The sequence below is a fragment of the Monopterus albus genome, unplaced genomic scaffold (genome assembly GCF_001952655.1).
Source record: "Monopterus albus unplaced genomic scaffold, M_albus_1.0 scaffold131.1, whole genome shotgun sequence".
Classification (NCBI taxonomy): Eukaryota; Metazoa; Chordata; class Actinopteri; order Synbranchiformes; family Synbranchidae; genus Monopterus; species Monopterus albus.
In genome coordinates, this window is record NW_018128011.1 from 900,939 (window position 1) to 925,599 (window position 24,661).

Below are 24,661 nucleotides of genomic sequence, written 5' to 3' on the forward strand. Positions count from 1 at the left end.
CGGCGGCTTCATCCCCGCCGGCATGGTGAGGCGCTGGGTGGAGGGACAGAAAAACTGATGCACTGGTGGGTGGAGGGGGGCTTCTTTCTAGGATGGTGATTCAGAGAGAGGTGAGGGGGCAGGCGGCTCCTACATCATACAACCCCTGCAGCTCGGGGTGGGCAGGTGTGAGCAGGTGTGAGCGGACCGTCCGAAGCTCTGCACGGCTGCTCTGGAAGAACAAACCGATTTTAACCCATTGGTGGTTGCGGTGGGCGGTAAAGAATCCTTCTCTGTCCTCTCTCTCGGATTTCACCTCGTTACAAATAGCAGCCCTTATGCCAAAAAGCTCCCAGCCAGCTGGGCCGTGTGGCCGCAACTCTCGGCCGCTTCTCCTGCGTCCTCGGTCGCTCCGCAGCGACGCGTAAACACCGAGCTCCGGCACCACGATCCGTGTAGGTGGAATTTTTGAGAAAGTGGACCTTTGACAAAGCTCCGTCTCTCCGCAGCTCTCCTTTGGTTTCTCTGTGACGTGAACCAGTGTCCGTACTGTGTATTATATCACGAGCTGCTGACTTGTCCGTGATTTACCCGACATGAATGACAGCGGCGACGCATCGTCGTCAGACGATTTTTCTTTTCCGTCCGCGTTTTTTTTCACACACCTGGAGAAGGAAAAACCCGCCCGGCCCGGTGCGTTTGGGTGTTGTAGGTTTTCTCAGCAGCAGGAACACGAGCAGTAGCAGCAGCCCTGGTTTTCGTTTTTTTCAGGTCAGATGCTGCAGAGGCTCCAATGGTCCGCCTGTCTCACGGTCCCCCCTGGCTTCACAATACACAGCCAAGCTCTCTCAACGTCTCTCTCTCTCCTCCCCTTCTGCTAAATTAGTGCAATGAGAAGTGACTTGTAACATCCACACTCCTCCGCCCTCCCGCTCTGATCTGCTGCAGTTGCGCGCTCACGACATGACGGGCGCGCGCACACACATTTAGGCCCACGTCCACTGTTATAAAATTGGTGGGAAAAGAAAATACCCCTGACGACAAGGAGCAAGAATATTCATCAGAGGAAATAAGTAACTCGGTACATTTGTTCAGATTTTCGCCTGAATCGAATACATTGCGAGATTTTCTTCATCGGTATCTGACTGCTGAGTGAAAACACGGATTTGATTGACTGATTAACTTTATTATCCCTCAAAAAGGAAAACGTTGATTTCACTGGATAACAGGGGAGGAAGCGGTATTTATACCACGGTGTATAAATACAGTACTCCACTATTCAGCATCGAGCAAAATGCAGCAGTTCTATCAGCAACATGTTCTTAAAGGTGGGCTATCAAAATTAAAGTAGGCTACTCTTTATAGTAGGTATATATGCATGTGTAGACCTACTGTATGTTGCTATATTAAATACACAATTATTAATATATATAGGCAATATATGTATGGCTATAAATGTATACACTGCAGAAGCACAGCCTGCATAGGTCGTGTCGGCTGTTAACAGAAGGAGCTGCTTTCGGACTTTCCTTTACTACTGTTGCAAGAGTTTGTTGATTAAATGACATAACTGCATTATATGAATAATGAATTACTACCATTAGCTGTACTTGGTGGTATGGTTATAAGGAGGAAAGTAGCTGTATTTAGGAGGTTAGCAGGTCAGAAGTAGCTACAGTGTATTTCCAACACTGTGGTCCGACTCCTCCCCAAACTGTACCGCACCAATCAGAGAGCTGTTAATCCTCAAGTCTACGCCCCCTAATTTACATGCGTCCAGAGGATAAAAATTGAAATGAGGCATTTTCCAAATAGAATTTTTCCCTTCCCTTTTCATTTTCATTAGAATTCTTGGCTAAATAGTCCTCCATAATTAAAGATGCCCCTGGGGGCATTTTCCCCATAACCACTTAGGAGCATATTGCCTGAGATCTGATTAGTTTTCACATCTCATTAAACACTAGACCAGCTGATATTATGTTTTGTTCCATACAAATACCCAGCTCTCACCATGAATCTCCTCATTGTATGATTGTATGTGTATTTGATGTATTTTTCCTTGATCTAAGGAAAACTTAGATCAAGTTATCTCAAACTCTTATGTTGTGCATGAAACAGATACTGGTAAATTGAGCCTTTTAAAACAGTGGGCATTTGGGCACACAACACAAAAACATTAACTTTGCTGATATTTGGTGGCCACAGGTAGAGTTAAATGTCGGTACCCCTTCTTACCCTATACTACTGACAGTAAACACTACTTTTCTAGTGTAATGGCAGTCCAGGCAGCTATACTTTAGGTCAGCTTCAGAGACGTGTTTGAAATGATTTATGTAAATCTTGTTTGTTTGGAAAGCGGTTGGAGGTCCATTTTGGTTCCCCAGAGAAACATTGGTTTGCTTGAGTTCTTGTTACATTGGCATGTAAACATCTGCTGACTATAGATTCCCAGTAGAGTCATGTGACCCTTTACTGATCAGTGAGTACATGGCCATTATATGTGTGTTTGTATTTGTTTTAACCTGATCAGCTCATGTCACAGTTTCACAACCGCAACAATCAGCTGAACAACAAACTGCAACTTGACACATCCTTCCATCCTCCTCCGCCTTTTCCTAGAGGAGCAGTTTGCAATATGTTCCTGTAAACTGACACCACCTTCATCCTCTCACTGAAATAGAAGTTCTCTAAAGGTATATCCTAATTCTATCCCACAACATACCTAAACCCAAACTCGCTCCAAAATTAACCCCCAAATTTGATAAGTTATGTGTAGACCTGTTGTTATACTCTACAGTGTGAGTGTCCCCACAAAACATTCATCCATGCAATTATGTGTAGATCTGTTTTTATACTCTACAGTGTGTGTCCCCACAAAACATTCATCCATGCACATACCTAATAGACTCACTGACAGAGCATCCTATTGATTGGGAAGGTACTAGAAATCGATACCTAGCAGATGTTTCAAGCTAATGTTATCCTGGAGCTACAGACAGTATAGTGTGCTTCTAGTCTCAATGTACCACTTCACCCATCGTGAGAGGGTCATACATAGGTCTAATAGAACAGAAGAAGTTAAATACATTGAATTTTTATGTTACTGAGCAGTATTATAGTTTCAGGTAATGTTAAGAAGCCTTCACAAGGCAGAAAGACATCATGCATGAATCAGAGATGTATTCTTCTTCAGTGGTAGTAAACACAACACATCACATACAGTATGCTGCTGTATTCTGAGCTTAACAATATATCAAAGCTGGATGACCAACTGGAATAAGAGTGCAACTGCCCCGGGGCCCAAGACCCCTCAGGGGACCTAAAGCTGCATGTTTAATATAAATTAACTGGTGGTATGTTTTCTGAACCTCTAAAGTGCAACATTTTGCACCTTGAACACTCACTCTTATGGGCCTGCTGCTGTAGAGGGGCAACATGTCAAAGTTAACTTTTTCTTTTAACACCAATATTATTTGACTTGTACACATGCATATATTTTAGTTTTATTTAAAGTAGATGACAGAAATAATAAAAGGTGTTTTATTTTCATTTTCTGGTAACTAATCTGACAGTTGCCTAATCATTTGCTCAACCATTTAGGACATATCATTTCAGAAAGTCATAAAATCACTAGCAGTTATTCGCATTTGAGGACCTGGAACCTCTGAATTTTTGTTATTTCTCTTTTAAAAAAAGATAACTTTACAAACTTTACCACAAATGAGCTCAATATTAACTAAAACAGTTCATGCCTTAAAACTGACTGGTCTCCTCTACATGACCAGTGCTACCAGATGGAGGGCCTGAACTTTAGTTTTATGACCTTCTAACAAATTAGCGACTAATAGAATTATGTAGCCTCAAATCATAAAAAGTAAACCAGGGCCTTTATGGACCTTATCACAGTTGTGTGGTTTGGACTGGTGATCCAGCTTTATCACTAGCAAGTCTGTTTTAGGACCACAGAAACTGAAACCGTGTTGGCATGAGACTGACTGAAATTCTGTACTTAGGTGACGTGATGTTCACCCCGAGTGTCACTAAGCAACGAAACAAGACAGCAAGATACTGTGTTACATAATACAGCCATGTTCAGCACATCAGTGAACATGTTTGTAACAGTGCTGACTCTGTGCATGACATCAGCAGACTGAACAGGGGTCCACCTCTGCACACGCTCAATGGCTCGCTCTGCTGGCTCAACTGAGGACATACAGTGTAACCATCACATCTAAATGCTTAGCTGTGTTTCAACTAGGGGGGAGAACTTTAATATATATGTGTAATTAAATTCTATAAATTATATAGGAAATTCACAAATGTTCTTAAATTGCTCATATGATAAAATGTAAACAAACAAAATAAAAGGTTGAGACCATCGCTAATATTTCTGCCAAGCCAAATATGGAACCAAAATGAATTATTCCTAATTGTATCATTAGTGTTATTCCTTAAAAGGCTTGTTTGAGTTGGTTGTGAGTTTGGGAAGGAGGGTAGAAAGGAAGGGGCTGAAAGGAAGAAAAGTTTAACAAGCATCTCTTAAAATGTTGATTAATGCTACACTCATTTACACTAATGTGGGTAAATTAAAGAGTTAAATGAAACAGAAATGAGTGGCATTAACAGCTGAGCCTTCAATTGTGTTCAGCAGCTGCTGCTGAATATTCATGAGGAGAAGAGACTGTCTGCAACCTCACTGGCTGTCAGAACCTGCCAATCAGAGGTTAATAGACATGCCGCCTGCCCCCATTCATATTAGTGAACAGAGCCAAGCAGGTGTGTGGAGGAATAGGGTTTTTTAAAAAAAGTGTGTGTGATGACTGTATGTTTGGTGTTAAAAAGAATGAAAGACAACATGGAGGAGGGAGAAAGTAGTAGAATGAAAGAAAAAGAAAAGGGTAGGGAAAAATGAAAGGAAAAAGGTAAAGTAAAAATAGAAGAGAGGTAGGAAAAGTAAATATACAATGTAGACAAAGATAAAATCACTTAGTGACTGGATGCTGCAGCTGAACTGACTGATCAGGCACATCACCAAAGCCAATCAATACCAGGACAAAAAAAAGTTTAAATCTGTATCACAGATAATCTGATAGAGAGAGGAGTCTATTGTGGTTCAGTAGTAAAAACATCCGACTCTGTACCAGGTTCCCTGTGTCGTGCAAAAAGAACATTCCTGATTTGAGATATTTAGTTTCCTCTTTTCCTTATGTGCTACTACATTTCTACAAATGAAGATGTCATTATAACCTGAATAATGAATTTACAAACAGAACATCAATAAATGCAGATGCAAATAATTTTAAAAAGTCTTGTTTTGTGCTTATGTGCTAAGGCTTTTACTGTTCCAATAGAGGCTTTTAACAAATGTGCACATGCTTCTCAAACAGTTTAAAGATCCCATGTCATGCTTTTCCTTGTTTTTGCAAATTCTCCCTCGCAAGACTTTTTTTTCTACCAAAATAAAGTATTATGTGATAGTTTAAGGATTTCCTTGAATGGGCTTAATCTCCAGGCCGTTACGTGTTCATGTGAACTTGCCTGACATCCACCAGTGTCCCCAACATGTTGGCAAAATGTTATATTACCTTGTTACATTTTAATAAAGTGTATAAATAAAAAACATTATCCAGTGATGCCATTGTGAAAGTGGAATTTTTCGACTGCGCCCAGTTTTGTGGATATATTTTATCTCCTGCTGCACTACGGTCAGAGGATGTGGAGAAAAATACAGGGCCCGAGGTTATTGCATGTAACACAAAAATGTTCCTGTACAGGGACTCGCTGTTTTACCAGACCGGCTCTAACCTACAAGCAGCCGCCGCCAGTGAAGCCCCCAGCAGTGGTGAATGATCAGCTCATCAATGATGGATTCCCCTGGAGCACAGTACCCGTTTGTCTTGACTGCTTGAAGCCAGTGTGTCTGCAATTCATGATGTTATTGTCGGTGCTATGCTACCTGTTGGAATTAATGTCACTAATTTGGGAATGTATTGTATGTGGTCGTGTGAGGGAAGACGCAACAACCATCAGTTGGATTTACCGACCTTGGAGCTGTCTGTCAGGTAGAATGAGGTATTGTTATTGTCAAAAATGTAGCTTATTTGTCAATGTTTTTTTTCCATGTATTGTCCTGGCTTCCTGTCATGTGATTCCCCTGCTCAAAACTCAGTTTCAGTGGTTGTGGTTATAATGTTAGAATTCAGGTTAGGGGAAACATCTCGATGGAAATCAGATTTTGACAACACCGGCAGCAGGAGTTGTGCACATTCACAAACTATCCTCTCATTTTCATGAAGAAACTTTCCAGTTTTATCATTCTGAAATAATTACAGCCTATTTACAGTTATGATGGGTGCAAAGCTAATCTAGAGGTACCCAAGATTAAACATTAAATGGCTGGTAACAAGCATGTCATGGGCACGTTAAAGGATTTCTCCCTGTTAGTCACTGCTAACAAAAGCCACAAAAACCTACTTTAATTCAATGCTGTAACACAAAACACTTCCAAGCTTTAATCCAATGTATAAACACTTTTCCCCCCTTTCAACAAACCTGTGCTTGATTTGTTGTACTGTAAATACAAGATGGGATGTGAACACAACTACCTTTCTGAATCAAAGCAGTGCCGTCAACTGAATCAAACTGGCAATATTATATTCTTTATTGATCCTGTGCCAATGACAACATTCTCCACATACAAACAGAATAACACACTGATGTAGTTATCACCATTGTAACATGAAAACAAACAGAGCACTGTCATCACAGTTGACACAATTTGGTCAGCCCATGTTAAAGGTCATACATCAACATGATTTTTTTTTTTTTTAATGAATGTTTTAAACACTCCATGAAGACATGGTTAAAGAACACTTATTAAACAGTCAGACTTGATCAGTCGATTAGCTTTGATTGGTTGTCAAAGTAAGGCGTTACTTTTCTGAGCTGGTTTGCCTGTGATAAACAGGTTACACTCTCCTGAATGAGGCAGGCTAGACATGAGGAGCACGCCCTCACCAAGCCTCACCCCTCTTCCCCTGACACACACACACACACACATCCACCTTCAAGACGAAAACTAATGTATGGAAAATTCTTACTGAATGAAAACAAATGCCGTTGCTGCCGAGCTAAAAAAAAACAACAACAAAAAAACCAAAAACAAACTAACCAACCTAAGATATCTACAGCAGCCTGTTACATGTCAATATTTTATGCTTTTCTTTGAAGATGTCTACTTGGAATGTGGGAAACGTACACTTTTCACCAGTTTGACATTTCAGAGGCAAAATAAGTCACTTAATTGAAAAAAAATTGGCAGATTATTAGATACTAAAATAATCCTAGTTGCAGGCCCTAGTACTAAGTATTGTTATCAAGGTGGAGCTAGCAGTATTTTTTTCCCCAAAGGGTCCCATCTGTTAAAGCAAAGCCATTCAAGATCCAGTTGTTTCTTTCTATGTTGCATTCAGGACCTTGAGCTGCAATTGTGTCACATACATATTAAATCAAATACCTTTTGTTACTGCACACAGTGTTCTTTTGAAATGAATCAAGTTCTTTTGGACCCAATGTTTTTGTTTTATTTAAAGGAGTTTTCACTGGACAGATGTGGTTAGCTAAATGTGTCAGATTAGGCCACAAATCAGAAGATAGAGGGACAGGGGACCTACAGTTGTAATGAAAATTATTCCACCCATTACGCTGCAGGACATTTATAATGTGAATCAAATCGGAATCATTGAAGCCATGATAAACAGTAAACGTTTAATAGTGCATATTTGAATGTTTGAGAACATAGTGTCAAGCTTAATAATGGCACCAAAGACAAATTTACTATTCTTCAAAAAGGCCTGTTGTCAAAATTATTCAACTCCAGAGTAAATATTTCATTAAGCAACCTTTGGTCTTTATGACCTCCATTAAACTTAGATTCTCTTACCCATCTGTCTGAATTTTAGCCCATTCCTCACTAATATCCTCTGGTTTTCATGTTGTCACTGCTTTGTTTACATCCGAGCAAAGACTTTTTTGTCAGGTTCAAACCTGGGCGTCAGGTGACCAAGAAAGAACATTCCAGGAACTATCTTTGAACCAAGCTTGGATCACCTTTGTCGTAAGCTCAGGATCAGTGTCTTACTGGAAAGTACAGTGATTACCAAGATGGAGTTTACACACTGAGGGCATCTTCTTCTTCAAAGTGAACTGGTATTTCAAAGAATCCATGATACCAGTCACATAGTCAAGTTTAGTAGTTCCTGCAGCAGCAAAATACTCCCACAAGAGGATGCACCCACCTCCACACTTGCCTGTTGGGATGGTGTTTCTCTTGTTATAGGGATTGCCCCCTATTTTTTTTTTTTTAAACAACATACTGCTAACCTATGAATCCACACGGTTCTAGTTTAGTCTCATCACTCCATAACACACTCCCAGAACTCAAAGGCCTATACAGATGTTTTCTTGCATATTCAAATCAATGTTGTGTGCTTGCTGGTCAGGGATGGAGTGCAGCAAGGTTTCTTGGAAATGAAGTTCTTGCCTGTTCAGTATTTATCTTATAGTTAGTGGTGACACTGTTCCTACCTTCATCAGGTCCCTCCTGCAAGTCTCTGGCAGTAATACAACTCAACTCTTGTTTTCGTAATTCCACTTGGAAGAGTTTGGCTTTTTTCTTCCATACCCATTAAACGTTTGCTGCTGTACCACGAGTTTTAAACTTGTGTATGATCTTCTCAACTTTTGAGACCTTTCTCTTAGTCATGTCCTTTCCCAGCTTAAACACCTGCATGAGCAGGATTTATACTGTATCTGCATCACAAGTGAAGCAAACTCAATGTTATTATAGATATGTTTCACAACAGTCTGGTAACCTCTCATATCAGTATGTGATGTGATTTAAGAAAAAAAAAAAAGAAAAAAGTAGTACGAGATAGGGGTTCAGTCATTTCGATGTGGCTGTATTTAGAAAGTTAGCATTTAAAATTTCCAATATCAGTTTGATGATGTCACTCAACTAATACTTGTGATTTATAAAAATTCTAGATCATCCAAGAACAATTATTATTGAAATCCTTGTGAACTTAGGAGTCAAAACTTTGATTGCAACTGTAAATATCCATTGCAATATTGAGAGGATTAAAGAAGAGTCCAACTGGGCAGGCAAATCAATGTTAGTTTTTTCTGCAGACAGTGGCTTTTATATTTACCCGTTTCTGCATTTTCAGGTGGAATAGCTCACATTAAATAGGCGTTAATAACAAATTATTTTGTCTAGGCAGGACAAACTTTTACATTTGACAGACTGTATATAAAAATTAACGATGCATCACCACTTCCTGCTACTAAAGTAAAGCGGTGGAGCCACGTTATCAGGCGGCCAATCAAAGCTATCAATAATCTGAAATAAATCCCTTATATATGATCAATTAACTTATAACACTGCCAGAAAAATTACCACTTGTGGAAACATAAGCATGATAATTCCCACCAAAAATGACAGAAGTGACCTCTGGGGAAAAAATTAGTTTGTCTCATGTCCATCCACTAACAGGGAGTTTGTGGGATTTATGACCCTTACTGCAACTATTCACTGGGGGAAATCAACATCTCGGGGCTACGCAAGCCGTCATGTTGTCCATCTACAGTCTGTCGTTTAACAAATCACAAGCACCTCATTCCTAAAGTCCCATTGAAAATAAAACAATAGTAGAGAAGAAGCAGAACAAAGCAATAACTTAAGCATTTCTAGTTACTGCCAAGCCTGAAAATGTATTTTTGGTGAAATATTTCTGCAGTTCAAACAAATGATAGAGTTAAATTTGTCAGTTTAATGAAGCGGTTTCCTCAATATGCCTTTAAAAAGGTGTTAATGTGAAAAATAAATCGGCATTATTTCACTCCTGCATTTGCTAAGACAAAAAAAAAAAAAATTTAAATTAAAATTGACATTTCAAAAAAGGAAAAATAATATAAATCAAACCTAAAGCCACAGAGCTCTGTTTCAACCACACTCCATATTATATCCATCATTAAAATTTGAGGTCCCTGCCATTACGTCTGAATCAAAACCCAACCGTTCTGTAGTAGTACTAGTATAAGAATACGTTTACTGCTCTATTTTATCTCTTCAAGTTTTAATATACACATTTTAATATCTATATACAGCAACAATAAACATCTTCATTAAGCAGCATCTCTCAGAGGGGTGATGGCCTTTTGTGCAATTTGTGGCCAAACTTTCTGCTCATCATTAAAAAAATAAAACATGACAGTTTCGACCTAGGTAGGATGACGTGCTTTGAATACATTTGGAGATAAGGCTGGTATTATGATATACTTGATCAACTGTCTCAAACACAAAATCATAGAAACTGTGTTTGAGGTTGGAGTCTTTTTAGTAGGGGGAAAAAAGTGACACCTCAAGCTTGATGGAAAAAAAAATATATATAGATGGATTTTAATTTGTTGGTCACATCACCCAGCCTTGACCTACAGACATAAAACATTTCTACTGTGTTATTGGTTAGGGGGTGACAGCAGTCCCTTTTGTTTTCATTATGTTGGTGAGGTAAAAATAGCACAGGGTGCAGACATTTAAATCAACTATCTGGCAAATACAGCTGAAGTTAGAAGTTTACATATATCTTAGCCAAATATATTTTAACTCAGTTTTTCACAACTCCTGACATTTAATCCTATAAACATTCTCCGTCTTAGGTCAGTTAGAATCACTGCTTTATTTTAAGGTGGTGAAATGTCAAAATAATAATAGAGAAAATGATTTATTTCATCTTGTATTTCTTTCATTGCATTCCAGATGGGTCGGAGGTTTATATACACTCTTACTATTTGGTAGCATTGCCTTTAAATTGTTTAACTTGGGTCAAATGTTTCAGGATGCTTTCCACAAGCTTCTTACAATGAGTTGCTGGACTTTTAGCCCATTCCTCCAGACAGAACTGGTGGAACTGAGTCAGGTCTGTAGGCCTCCTTGCTTCCACTGCCTTTTTCAGTTTTGCCCACAAATTTCTTATTAGATTGAGGACAGGTCTTTATGATGGTCACTCCAACACCTTGACTTTGTTGTCCTTAAGCCATTTTACCACAACTTTGTAAGTCTGTTTGGGGTCATTGTCCATTTGGAAGACCTTCTGTGACCAAGCTTTAACTTCGTGACTGATGTCTTGAGATGCTGCTTCAACATATCCACATAATCTTCCTTCCTCATGATGCCATATATTGTGTGAAGTGGCCCAGTCTCTCCTGCAGCAAAGCACCCCCACAACATGATGCTGCAGCATGATGCTGCCATCCCCATGCTTTATGGTTGGGATGGTGGTCTTCAGCTTGCAAGCCTCCCCCTTTTTTTATCCAGACATAACGATTGTCATTATGGCCAGTTAAATTTTTTTTCCCCATCAGACCAGAGGACATTTCTCCATAAAGTAAGATCTTTGTTTCCATGTGCAGCTACAAACCATAGTCTGCTCTTTTATGGCGGTCTTGGAGCAGAGGCTTCTTCCTTGCTGAGCAGCCTTTCAGGTTACGTAGATATAGGACTCACTTTAGTGTGGATACAGATACTTTGGTACCCGTTTCCTCCAGTGTCTTCACTATTGTTCTGGAGCTGATTTGTACGTTCATCTCTAAGAGACAGAACGCATCTCCTTCCTGAGTGATATGATGGCTCCGTTGTCCCATGATGTTTACACTTTCGTAGTAGTGTTTGTACAGATGAATGTGGTGCCTTCAAATGTTTGGAAATTGCTCTCAAGGATGAACCAGACTTGTGGGGGTCCACAATTTTTTCTGAGCTCTTGGCTGATTTCTTTTGATTTTTCCATGATGTCAAACAAGAAGGTACTAAGTTTGAAGGTAGGCCTTAAAATACATCCACAGCTGCACCTCCTATTGACTCAAATGATGTCAATTTGCCAATGAGAAGCTTCTAAAGCCATCACCTGATTTTCTAGAATTTTCCAAGTTGTTTAAAGGCACAGTCAACTGAGTGTTTGTAAACCTCTGACCCACTGGAATTGTGATATAGTGAATTATAAGTGAAATAATCTATAAACTGCTAGAAAAATTACTTGCATAAAGTACGTCCTACCTAACCAACTTGCCAAAATGAAAGTTTGTTACCATGACATCTGCGGAGTGATTTAAACAAACAAACAAAAAAATCAGTTTTAATGACCTAAGTGTATATAAACATCTGACTTATGCAGCTTTATGAGTAAATGGGCTTTCTCTCTTTATTTAACACCACCGAAACACCACCGGGTTTTCGACTGTTGGTTAAACAAAATATCATTTGAACACTTCACTTTGGACTGGTGGACATTTTTAAAAAACTATCATTAGTTACAGCCCTTGGTGCAACGTAGTTCTCTACTACACAAATATTGCCCTTTATGTGGAAGAAAAAACAAACAAACAAACAAAAACAGGATAATTTTACCTTTTGAGAGTTAGAAATGAATTAAAATTAGACTGATAGGTGATGGTATGAGAGGCTTAAAAGTCAAAACTTCACTCCTGACACCTGCAGTGAGCGGGGGTCACAAGTAGACTGCTTTATTTTAAGAGGTAATAAGCCTAAAAGGTAGGGGTAGTAAACTGATTGAGTCAGTTATAGTAAAGTTAAAAAAAATCATTTAGTCAAAGAAACAAACAAAGCAAGCAAAACTCTTAAGGTGTAAGAGCACCCAGATCTAACAAACGCCAACCAGCTTTAACGTGATAGTAACATCTGGAGGTTTTTAGGAAGCACCAGGTCAGCTATGAACATGTAAACTGACACAAAGAGCTGCAGTCAAACTATATACAAAACTGATTCTCACAAACATGCCTCGAATTACGGACAAAACCTGCTTTATATTTACTTTGTGTGTACCTTGTTAAAATGAAAACACATCTACCTCCCGATTTCTGTATAATAAAACTAAAAGCTGAAACAGATCAGATAAATGGATAATAGAGTGTCCCACTGTTTACATTAACAAACAGCTTCCGGGATTCAGTCAAACTCCCATTTTAACAGGAAACCTCACCATGAAAACAAAATACTTTAAAACGGGGCATTTACAGCTCTAATCCCTACATTTACATTTCGACACATTACCTGACAGCTCAGAATCTGACTGTCCCACCCCTCGATGTTAAATCAAGTGACTCTAAAGGGTTTGAACTTATCGATTTTACAGGCAGACCTTTTTTTTTTTTTTTTTTTTTTACTTAAGAGAATCATCAGCACTGTTGCTCAAAGACACGCTGGTGGGATCAAATCTGTGACTCGCAGAACACGGCTGACAGCCTGACTGCTACAGTGTCAGAAACAGAGGAGAGAAAAACAGGAGAAAAGCCACATTCCAACAATGAAGTTGTGGGTCACCTACAGAGTTCATTTTCACCTTTGTCTATCCATCCCTCCCTCATTAATGTTGGTGGTTGCTATTGGCGACCGCAGCTCCTCACCGAACCTCCCGCCCCGCTCCTACAAAGAGGTGAAGGACAAGTTCTGAGATTAATCAAATGTCCTCTGTGCCTATCAGCATAGAACCTAAACTCCAGATAAAGATACTGTGGTGCCAAATTGTGAGAGAAATTTCACACAGCTGTAGTTAGCAAGCAAGTCTCAAGGAATTTCGTTAGACAATTATTAGTAATGTATGTAGAAAGTGCATAGTTTTCCCTTCACTATACATTTCAACTGATTAAACCATTAACCACATTGTGGGACGATCACAAACGTCACTCATTCTCATATAACGTAGGGCCCATTTTTGTGAAATCAAACATCAACCTTTGGGGAAAAGGGGCAGAATTGCCATTTAACAAATGCCAGTGTGAGCATTCTTTCAGCCATCCTCTACGTACTGAACTGGTCATGAGAAGAGACGTGAACCTGGGTGCTACGTAGTTTCTTGGAGGAAACCCGGGAATGCGTTTCACTTAAATGCAAGCTACATTACAGCATCCTCTCAGCCTAAACACTGACGCCACAGTAAACAGCAGCAGAGATGGTGTGCTCACCTGTAGTTTTCTGATCAGAATGAGGCTGAGACTGGGTGGCAGGGAGGGGTGAGGTCACTCTGAGGTGAGGGGCATTTCTGGAGGGGGGGGCTTGACGGTGACAGGCTGAGACGTGCGGCGGGGCGGTGAAGGCTTGGGCTGAGCCTGCTGCTGCATCGTGTCGTAGTACGTCACGCCTCCGTAGGTCACCTGGGACTGACCCTAATTCGCAGAGACAGAATATTAACAAGTGCCACAAAATCTAATTTGACAGTGCCCTGTTGAGTTTTTATTTGTAAGCAAAGGTTTATAGTTGGTGCCTTTTCACCAAAAAGGACCATGTATCATTTCAGTATAGCGAATGAATTATCTTCCTCAGCTTTGGAAGAATTTAAAACATTTGTTGTTTCTTCCTCCCTGCCTGTGTTTTGCTACATTTCTTGCAATGTCAGCGCCGCCACCTGTCCATTAGTAGAATGATATGAAACCACTGAGACCAAAATGTATCATGTCCCCCAACAAGGATATAGTTTGTATTGATGAACCTGTATGTGAGAGACTGGACGGCATTAAAAGCACTGCTGCTGTCAACATTTTAAGTTGTTCGATGGTCCATAAACTACAGTTTCTGCAGAGTTCATTGACTTTTTAATTTAACACATGTTTTCATGATCATTCTGGCCAACATGTGAAAAATATCAGCAAGGATGATAAGACCTTGAATTACTTACAAAGTCCGTAAAGTTACTGAAGCAGCAGAAATGAATGGATGCATTAAGCAATTTAAAGATCAACGTATGAATTTTACTCAATATAGAAACATTCTGTAATATAAAACTGTGCAGAGACACTAATAAACATGAAGAGTGTGTACCTGTGGGTTTGGGTATATGGCAGGGTAGGGGAAGGTCACGACGCCTGGCGGAGGGTAGAAAGGAGGTGGCAGCAGTTGCTGTGGTTGCCCCGGTGACAGAGATACAGGTGGGCCTCCATAGAGGGCGGGGTTAGCGATTGGACCACCTGATTGGTGGGGATGGAGACCTGAGGATGAAACAAAGCGATGAAGGCCTCATAGGGAAACACAAAATTAAAAAAATTATTTGAACCAGAATTGGTTCACGTTATACCAAAAATAAAGTTCTTTAAAACAATATTAAACCATCTTTCAACAGAGCTAGAAAACAAACCCCACTGACCAGGGTGGGGGATGTGCATCTCAGGCTGGACCAGCATGCCTTGTGGTGGGATTGTGGTGGGGGCATCCCCGTGGGCATAGATTGGTCCCTGGTACGACACTAAGAGAAAGACAGGTTAGTCAAGTGAGCATGACACCACTGATCAAACGTTTCAGAATAAATTCTTAGCATCATGCTGCAAGTTACTGTAGAGTGGTGCCTGAATTGTAACTTGCAGCAAGTGATCAGAACATACTGTGTCTTCAGAAAGTACCAGAGTATGATGCTACCAGGACCATGTGCTACTGTAGGGATAGTATTAACCAGATTTTCAGACCTGGTAAAAGGTCATTTTATCACTGTATAAGAAAGTTTCTGGAGCCACTTTACAGCTCTTACTTAAAAAAACTACGTTATCTTTGATAGAATGTGTTTTATGTCATGTTATCATCTTACTGGGTTCATAGTAGTGTCCCTCCATCACTCCCAGGTGCATGGGCGCTGTTGGCTCAGGGACAGCTCTCTGACGCTGGGAGGAGTAGCGTTTGGCCCGACTGGAGCCAACACCCATTTCCTCCATGCTAGAGAACTGAGGGGGTCCGCCAGGGATGTGCATGGTGTTGGGTAGACCTGTGGAAAGAGATAATGATCAGTCTGAATAGTTTTACTGGGATACAGAGCTGACATTTGCTCTACAAAGTGTTTTACAGTCCTATTCATGTTACTCTTCAGTATGAGTGGAATGTCATCTCTGTATCCCAGTACAACCATTCAATCCGAACATACTCTCTCTAGGTGTGTGCATGTGTGTTGTTACTGTATTATATATGTTGTCACTTTATTATACTAATAACAGAGCAGAGGCATTTTCATTGTGACTGGTGTTGACTGAAGCAACAGTGGACCTGCACTACCAGTCAAAGGTTTGGACACACTTTCCAACTGAACTGAAAGGGAAAGTGTGTCCAAACTATTGACTGGCAGCGTGTATGACCAGCAAGTGTGCCAAGAGAAGCTGGAGGTTGTCTCCACTCACCTCTCATCTCAGAGTGGATGTATGATGTCGGGCTTGGGCTCCAGGTCTGTCCTCCTAGACTGATTCGTGCCATGTCCTGGTCCAGCTCAGCCAGCCCTCCACCTCCTCCTCCTTCTCCTGCCTGGCTCGGCCCATCTGTTCCTCCTGTCCAGCCGTTCCCTCCCATGCCACCAGTGGAGGTGGCATTCCCTCCAGTGGCAGACTCCTCCACAGACGGCTGTTTGCTACCCAAGTCTACGGCCCGAGAACGAGTCCTACGAGCCAGTGAATAAGATTTACGCTCCACCGGCCGCTCTGTGGGAGGAGAGGGTTCCCGATTGGTCACAGTTGCTGATGACTGAAGAGAGGGGTCAGAGGTGGAGGGAGAAGCAGCTAATCCAGACACTGATCTGTCAGTACTCCCCCGCTGTTCCTGCTGCTGTCGCCTCGGTGATGCAGACTGGTAACCACCCGGCTGAGATGATGCCGCTGTCGTTACAACACTTAAGCTTGAGTCCTGTTCCCCAGCACCTCCTTGGCTGACTGTAGTGTCCTCAATGACCACAGAGGGGCCCCCTCTTCCCCTACGCCCTCCCCTGCTACCCACACTCCTGTCTCCTGCGTGATCCGACTGAGCTTTAGGGCCCTGTCGTTCTCTAGGATACATCTGGGGTACATTTGATTCATTATTCCTGTAATGGGATTGAGGTGGGCCATTATTCTGGTGGGATGGTCTGCTGCGGGAAAGAGGCGGCCTGGAGGGGTTGCTGCTGCGCTGGGCAGAGGAGACAGGGTGAGAGGAGGGGGATATAGAGGATGGGTGGATGGATGAAGGTGGAGGAGCTCCTCCTCTATTCAGACCTCCTCCACTTTGCCAGGATCTGACTGGCCGCTCTCCTCCCTCCTTCCACCATTTGTCTCTGCTGGGAGAACCATTCTGTCTGCAGGGGAGACAGAAACACCAACTTTAAGATAAAACACAGGTGAAAGTGGCATTCACTGCTGAGATTTACAATTCATTATTAGCTAATGAAAGGCACATACCTGGGCCTGCGCTGCCTGTACGGCCGGTCTCCATGGCCACCACCGTTTCGGATGTCATATCCGTAGATGGCAATGAGCTCTTCACGGCTCTTTGGCGCCTGCTCATCCTCCCTGAACTTGTCATGCTCCCAGCGACCCTCGTCTTTCCACAACTTCCTGTTTCGACCTTTAGGTCTGAGAGAAGACAGACAAGGAGACATAATGTAGTTAAAAGACACATTCCACTCAAAACCTCGACTATTCTGCCATCTGTATTTTACTTATGGGGTCTGAAGTGGCATCAGTATTAATAATCAAATGCTAGCAACTGCAATATGTTGAACAAACACTATTTTAACAATCAAGACAGTCAAAATGCTATTTATGTTAAATGACAGCAAGAAGCTATGTCTTTCACTGCCAAAAGGAGAAATGCATCTTAAATCTTATAAAATGACAAAGTGGAAAATGAACACAACCTGTCTGTTTTTATTCATTACATTTTTCGTTATTAGCTGAATCAAAGCTACCTGATAGAAAACAACACTTCCATGTTGGCTTTCTGATCAAAATCCACCGAATTCTTACATAAAACACAGGTTATCCAGTTATGTTACAAACCTTAATCCCTCTTAATCAAACTCAATTTTAAAAAAGTGCATAAAAATACAGAATAGCAGAAACAATAATAAAACCACCGGCTGTCCGTACCTCTCCTCCTCCTGAGCATGCCCTCTGACATCGTGTTCGAAGAACAGACCCTTCCTGGGGATGTAGGCCGGGTTCTTCCTGTCCTCATCATCATCAAGCTGCTGGCCAGGCTTTCCTCCAGCCTTCGTCTCAGGATCATCTGTGGACTCCTGCATGTGTTTGCACCAATCAGAAGAGGAGAAAACATGATGATGATATTGCATTCTAATCTTTTTTTTATGTTGTCTGGCCATTTGTTCACAAACATGGTCTCATTGTTAAGAAGCGCTCTGTAATTTCCTCTAACAGCTAGACATGGCAAATTTAAGCAAACATCCCTCTAACAGGAAGAAACAGCGCATTTTTGGGGGACCCAGACTGGGCAATATGGCCAAATGCATATTTAAAAAATATGAGTTATTCTTCAGGGCTACAGACTGGCAGCATCACACACTTCAACTTAGTAGGCAGACATTCAATTTAATTAACATTATTAATCAACTCTGACTAAGGCAGACATTAATTCTTCTCTTCCAGCTGTTTGTTCTGTAGATACTACTGTAACTTTTACTTGGAAAATAACCTTTTTCACGATGGCAGACATTTTAGGCACTGCAAAAAACGTGAAAGAATCCCCTATTTTGCCCTGTCTTACTGAGGACTATATTCTTCAGCTGATTAATACACATTTACAACTCCAAAAACTGATAAGACTTATCGAATATCATGATCCCTCTTTCAGCTCCACTTTGCAAAGATTTTTCTTTTGCAGTGAAATATGAAGTCCAAGTTGTGGCAAAGGCTCACTGAGCCTCACCTGTCCATCACCACTCTGTCTCTCTCCGGCTAGATTTCCTTTTTGCTCAGCCTTGTTCTCCTCTTTACTGCACACTTCTCCCTGCCCCTCTGCTGCTGCCACATCCTCCTCTTCATCACCCCCCTGCTCCTCTCCCTGCGGCGGACCATCGGCAGCTGAGGGTTTGGGCTCGCTGGCTACTGCTGGAGCTTCTTCATCACTGTACTGCTCTGCCTCCTCTTCTTCTTCCACTCCCTGTAGGAAAACAAGGATTCAGCTCATCAGAAATTTCACCTGCTATATTTAGCATGTTATGTGGATTAAAAACACAAGACTATCTGGAGGTTCAACTAAGAAACAAGTTTACATAATACCTCTCTCGTGACAAAACTCAGTTTGAATTTCATGTAGCTGATGTATTTTACCTCTGAATGAGAGCCGTTTTCCTCTTGATCTGCACTGTCGTAATCAGACAGGACAGCTGTGAAAAAAAGTATTATCTGAGTATCATGTTCAGAGAATAAAAGCTGAGGCAACAACAGGCTTCACAGGGACTCACAGCTGACAACAAGAACAGAACAAATGTTTGACACAGAATATTTTGTGTTACAATCCTCACTTTGTTACATTGCCAGTACAATAAAAAGAAGTCTGTAATAATTGCCTCTTTGTTTACTTTCTCTGCTCTTGGTGGTAACTGTGTGCATTTTATAAAGTTGCTCCTTTAATTGAAGCTGTGTGCTAAATGTTGGTATAAACTGTCTTACCTTCTCCTACCCCATCTTCACTCTCCTGCAATGAGAAAGAGAAAAATGTTTATGATTTGCCACCAAAACACTGAAGTCCAAAAGCACAAAAACTGCATCCAAAACAATGGACAAACATTTCATTCATAATGTACTGGTGGCCAGTGACTAATTACTTTATCACTATTACTCCAATAGTGCAATCTCAGATCATTAGGGCTGGATCCAGTAATTCAACTATTCGGATATTTGTTCTTTGGGTAGATAATCAGTAAGGGAGGGACGATACAGCTTTTTCTCGATACAATTTGATGCACGATATGGTCTGTACAGTTTGATTCAAGCACAACACAAAAATTTCATGACAACAATGTAAGACTAGCTGCGATAGACTTTTTCTTTATTCTTCTTTTCCAACATTGGTTTGATTATGTAAAGAACAACGAGATATACTGACTTACTTTCTGTTAGGCTAGCTACAAAAAATATGAAGTCACTGGTGTATGGAAACCATATGACATATAGTAGTCCAGTACAACACCACCTTTAGCTATGACCTTAATAATAAACAGAATTTATCTTATACATTTATGACAATTTCACCAAAAAACTGAGACACTGAGCTTCACAAACACAGATGTTATGGTGGAAGTGTTGCACTGAATTGCATACAATTATGTGTATGTATAGTGTATCCATACCTGTGCTACAACACAGCCATTACAAACTTCAATAGGAACTGTGTGCTTAGTAGGACTGACATTCTTTTGTTTTTATTACCTGTTGCACCGGTTCATAATCGGAGTAGTACAACTATTGAATTTGATTTTTAGTTGGAGGTTTGTAAAACAAGAGAGAGAGAGGGACAGAAAGATTGAAGTGTAAAACTAATACTTTTTATTACAATTGAATTTTTCATTAAAGAAAAGTTACAAAAATGTTTTTGTATGCTGTCAATTACAGTTGTTAGAAATAAAGAAAATCTGAACTGGCTAAAATCGGGACTGGCAGGTCAGACCTAAATAAAAAAAACTAATTGGAATCAGTCAAGAAAACTGAAATCGGTGCATATCTAAAACTGATCTATATTGTGAAATTTTTATATGACTATATATTGAATTTCAATACACTGTTCCATCCCTAGTAATCAGTTTTCAATTCTGGTTTTCAAATACAGCAGCAAATTTCAATGCAGTCTGAGTCAACGATGAAGAGGAGAAAGAACATGATGAAGACAACCAGATATTCTAATTCCAAGTTGTTACTTTTTTGCCTGAAAAATATTAAAACCTAATGAAGTAGCAGAAGCTCAATCCTAGGATGAAACATTCTACAAAGTGCAACACCAAAAGACGACACTTCAATAATCGTCAGTTACTTCGCTCTCAGACACATTTTTCCAAGCTAAGTGTTGTGGTTTATCCAACAGAAGACCAGCAAGTTGTGAAGAAACTTTGTTGACTACTACCCTTAGAGTAAATATTTTCATAGGAGGAAGCTTCAGATGGCTGCACAGACCCTTACAGGAGCCTAATAAGCATAAATGTCAAACCATGTTTACTGAAGAAAGTACCAATCCAGAGATTATTATTATTAATAATAATTTAGAACCATAACAAACCATGTGGTTTATGTTGAAATCAATCCCAAACTGAAATTCAAATTAAAAAGCTACACTGTGGAGTTCTCTTGTAAACAGTGCACACATTCACATAATCCTTAAGGTTTTCGTGTCTCCTTGCTCATTAACATGACCATCCTCACAATACGAGAAAATATACTATGCTAAAACCTTTGGTCATATTGCCCAGCCCTATGTTAAACAGCCCATGGCATGCTCATTTACAGCCATTTAATGTTTAATCATGGGTACCTTTAGATTAGCATTGACTGGATGTCATATGAAAGTGCAACTGCCTGCAGATTATGACCATTCAAGGAAATCCTTAAATATTACCTAGATCTATTTTGTTAGGGAAAAAAAGCCTCGCCAGCGAGAGCTTGCCTAAACTGATTAAGAAGTACTAGGAAAATATGCACACCTCATTTTTTGAGAGTTAGGTCATGTCAAAGATGACAATTTACTGTAGATATGTAAAAAAAAAAAAAAAGAAAAAAGTAAATGCTCTTTGAGCATTCTTGTAAGATGACTTGAAACCAATTAGACCTCCAACAATTAGCCTATATACAAATTTATTACTCAACAGAAAATTAATCTGCATTCGCCCAGGCTCCATGGGAATGGGAACACTAATGCTCTTCTTCGTCAAATAGGAGGTGAAAATTATGTGACATGTCTTGGGGTTTGCTGGTCTTACAAATAAAGACATCTCTTTAGACTCTGAACTTAGAGAAAATGATGGGCAGATTAATCGATAATGAAAATAATCGTTAGTTGCAAACCTAGGAACAATCTTCGACACATAGGTCAACAGGCGTTACAGATACTCTAACGGGGTGACAAAATAATAAGTGCACTTCTGACATTAGAAATTAAACATTTGACATAACCTAACATACAAAAGTATATATTTAAAACTCAAACCAAAAATCAACGCAGGCAGCTGATCTAGCGTTAACCATTGAGCTAACTTAACTAACGTAGATTCCTTTCAAGCTAACGCCGCCTACTCAAAGAACATAAAGAGTCAAACGGGTCCGCACCTAATTCGTTTAGCATTACTGACAATTTCCCAAAGGTAACACTAAGCCAAAGCAATAGCTCGGTCCCCGGAAAGAGTTTTGCTAGAAGCGGCTTCTGTCATTGCCCATAGCCAGGAGACGGAGCCATCAGTTCCGAGAGCTAACGTTAGCTCTTGGAGTTAGCTACTCACACACTCGGACTCCGTGTCCTTCTTTGCTTCAGTCCGGACCACTGTGGCCTCCGCCGGGTCAGGGTGTCTCTCCCAGGTCTTATTCACCGGGGATCCCGACCTCCCGCTGTCCGAACCCGAACCAGAACCTGATTCGTCGTCGTCTTCGCTGTCCCGGAGCCTCCTCCTTCGCCGCCGGTCCGCCATCTTAGGACGTGAATAGTGAGAACCGGAACAAGGCAAGGAGTTATGGGTAGTGGATTTCTTCTTTTTTAGTAAGGCGCTATACTCTAGGCGCTGCAAAATCGTATTGCTGCCCTCCTCAGTTTGAACATTGCCATTAAAGATATCCATCCGTTGTGTTCTATACCAAATTTTATACAGTCCAATATTTTATACCCGTTGGTACAGAACAGAATGTCCATTAGTTTCTTTATACCTAGTTTTCTGGTCTTTTCTCCAATGGATTTGACAAAACTACATTTCTTATTACTATTTTTTTTTTTTTTTACCGGAGAATTCTTAGTGTTGGACAAAGAATCTGATCTATATGCTTGAACTTTGCCTCCCATTCACAGATTCACACATCAGTGACAGTGTCTCACCCAAAGACAGATTGACATATAGACCAGGGGGATTGGGAATCAGTCTGCCACCCCTGTGCTTAGGGGACAACTGACTCTACTTCCTGACCCACATTGCTTCTTGGGAAAAAAAAAAGTGCACACTGCCACCTACTGCAACGGTATGTGCAAAGTCATGATTATATCAACTGATTTTGATGTCTCCATGTCATTAACTGTGTGTCTCCTCTCTCCTCTAGTGTGTCCTCTCTCTCTCCCTGTACCTTTCTACAGGTAACCTGGCTTTGGAGCTCTATGTTTGTGATGAGCAGGCAACGGCCACATCAACCTGCCCAGTGTTTGATTGTTTGTTGTTATGTTTGTTGTGTCCTGTTGCTTTTCTGTTCTTTTGTCTCTCCTCTATCCACTCACCCCAACTGGTTGAGGCAGAAGGCTGCCCATCAAGAGCCGGGGTCTGTCGGATGTTTCTTCTGTTAAAGGGAGTTTTTCCTCCCCACTGTTGCCAAGTGCTTGTTCAAAGGGGATTTGCTGGGTTTTTCTTCTATAATAATAATAATAATAGTATGGTCTAGACCTTACATTGTAAAGTGACTTAAGACGACTTTTGTTGTGAGTTGGCGCTATACAAATAAAATTGAATTGGATTGAATTGAAAATATAACCCATTGACCGCCTTCTGAGTGCCCTGGGTCCTTGATGTACACCCAGTAGCAATTTTAAAACACCATTCTTGTCCTGCCCCATGCATTATTTCATTTGTGTCTTCATCTCCTAATAATATTTAGCCCTGCATCAGTGCATAATAATATGCTCAACATTTTCCAAAATATTACACCACTGACACCATTGATTTGTGGGACGTTTTTCCTGTTAGTCATGTATATAGCGCCTCTTCTCTCCAACTATGGGCATTTTGTTGTCATTGTGAAATTTGAGTGTAAAATTCATTTCTTCATGTGTTTTCACTCACAAAATCTCACATTGCATTGGAGTTTCCCAACTGGCAAATGGCAAGGCAACTCATGAGTGCATTTTCTCCTGTGACTGCCAGAGAGCAGTATTTCATTAAACCACATAACACTGAGTTTCAGTGTCACCTTCAACTCAAATGTGAAAGTGTTTTCTTTTAATGAAATACCATTATCAGCCAGTGATAAACCCTTTTCTGTTTAAATGTCTGCCCACAGAAACACATAAGGAGCCAAAGTGAAATGATTGATTTAATTTGTGCCCTGCTGCAAATAAATAAAGACCCTCTTGTTGCTGTATGTGTTTGTACTTTTTATTGTTTTGTCTTTACTTTTAAAAGTAAAGATATTTTAAACAGTTTTAACATGTACTTGCAAACAAAATAAACAATATGTCCTTTTGTTCAGCCATTTGCAGTTGTACATGGAAATGCTTTTCTGCATAGTGAAGGGCACTCAAAGATCTTTACACTGCTTGCCCACTCACCCATTCACACATACACACAAATGTGCACACACTCACACCTCAGGTACACCCCTGGAGTCCATCCCTGTAGAAAAGTCTCCACTTGGTTGACTCATTTCAGCCTTTTGTAAGGTTATTTTTTAGTTAGATAGATATTCAGAGATTTGTTGTCTAGGAATGTTAGTGCAGCCAGGATGTCTTCCTCAGGCTGTTAAATGCAAGGTTAGTTAAAAGCAGAGAAAGGCGGCAGTCAGGGACGAATGTTATTATGACGGTAAAAGTAACCATAATATTTGTCTTAATGTGTAATGTTATGTCAAATTGTTTTAGATACACACCACGAAAACAACAGCCACACACATTATTTTCTTCATGTTTGGTCTACTGCTC

The 24,661-nt window shown here is 40.5% G+C and overlaps 1 protein-coding gene across 1 annotated transcript; it reads right to left on the reverse strand.

Moving 5' to 3' along the window:
• Positions 1–11,282: 11,282 nt before the first annotated feature.
• Positions 11,283–22,504, reverse strand: casc3 (casc3 exon junction complex subunit). Its single transcript, XM_020613175.1, has 12 exons — positions 22,275–22,504; positions 19,462–19,486; positions 19,120–19,175; positions 18,716–18,949; positions 17,920–18,068; positions 17,230–17,403; positions 16,207–17,126; positions 15,627–15,800; positions 15,192–15,290; positions 14,870–15,036; positions 14,017–14,217; positions 11,283–13,477 (listed from the first exon to the last, which is right to left on the reverse strand). Exons 1-11 carry the CDS (start codon positions 22,458–22,460, stop codon positions 14,071–14,073), a joined length of 2,331 nt encoding a protein of 776 aa, XP_020468831.1. The 5' UTR covers positions 22,461–22,504; the 3' UTR covers positions 11,283–13,477; positions 14,017–14,070.
• Positions 22,505–24,661: the final 2,157 nt, after the last annotated feature.

Bases quoted from the DNA above. Each gene is read 5' to 3' on its own strand.
- casc3 (XM_020613175.1), bottom strand. From the start codon at position 22,460: ATGGCGGACCGGCGGCGAAGGAGGAGGCTCCGGGACAGCGAAGACGAC. The intron at 18,069-18,715 runs GTGAGGCTCAGT...AAACACATGCAG, and splicing joins GACAGAGTGGTGATGGACAG to GAGTCCACAGATGATCCTGA. The intron at 17,127-17,229 runs GTATGTGCCTTT...TCTCCCCTGCAG, and splicing joins TACAGGCAGCGCAGGCCCAG to ACAGAATGGTTCTCCCAGCA.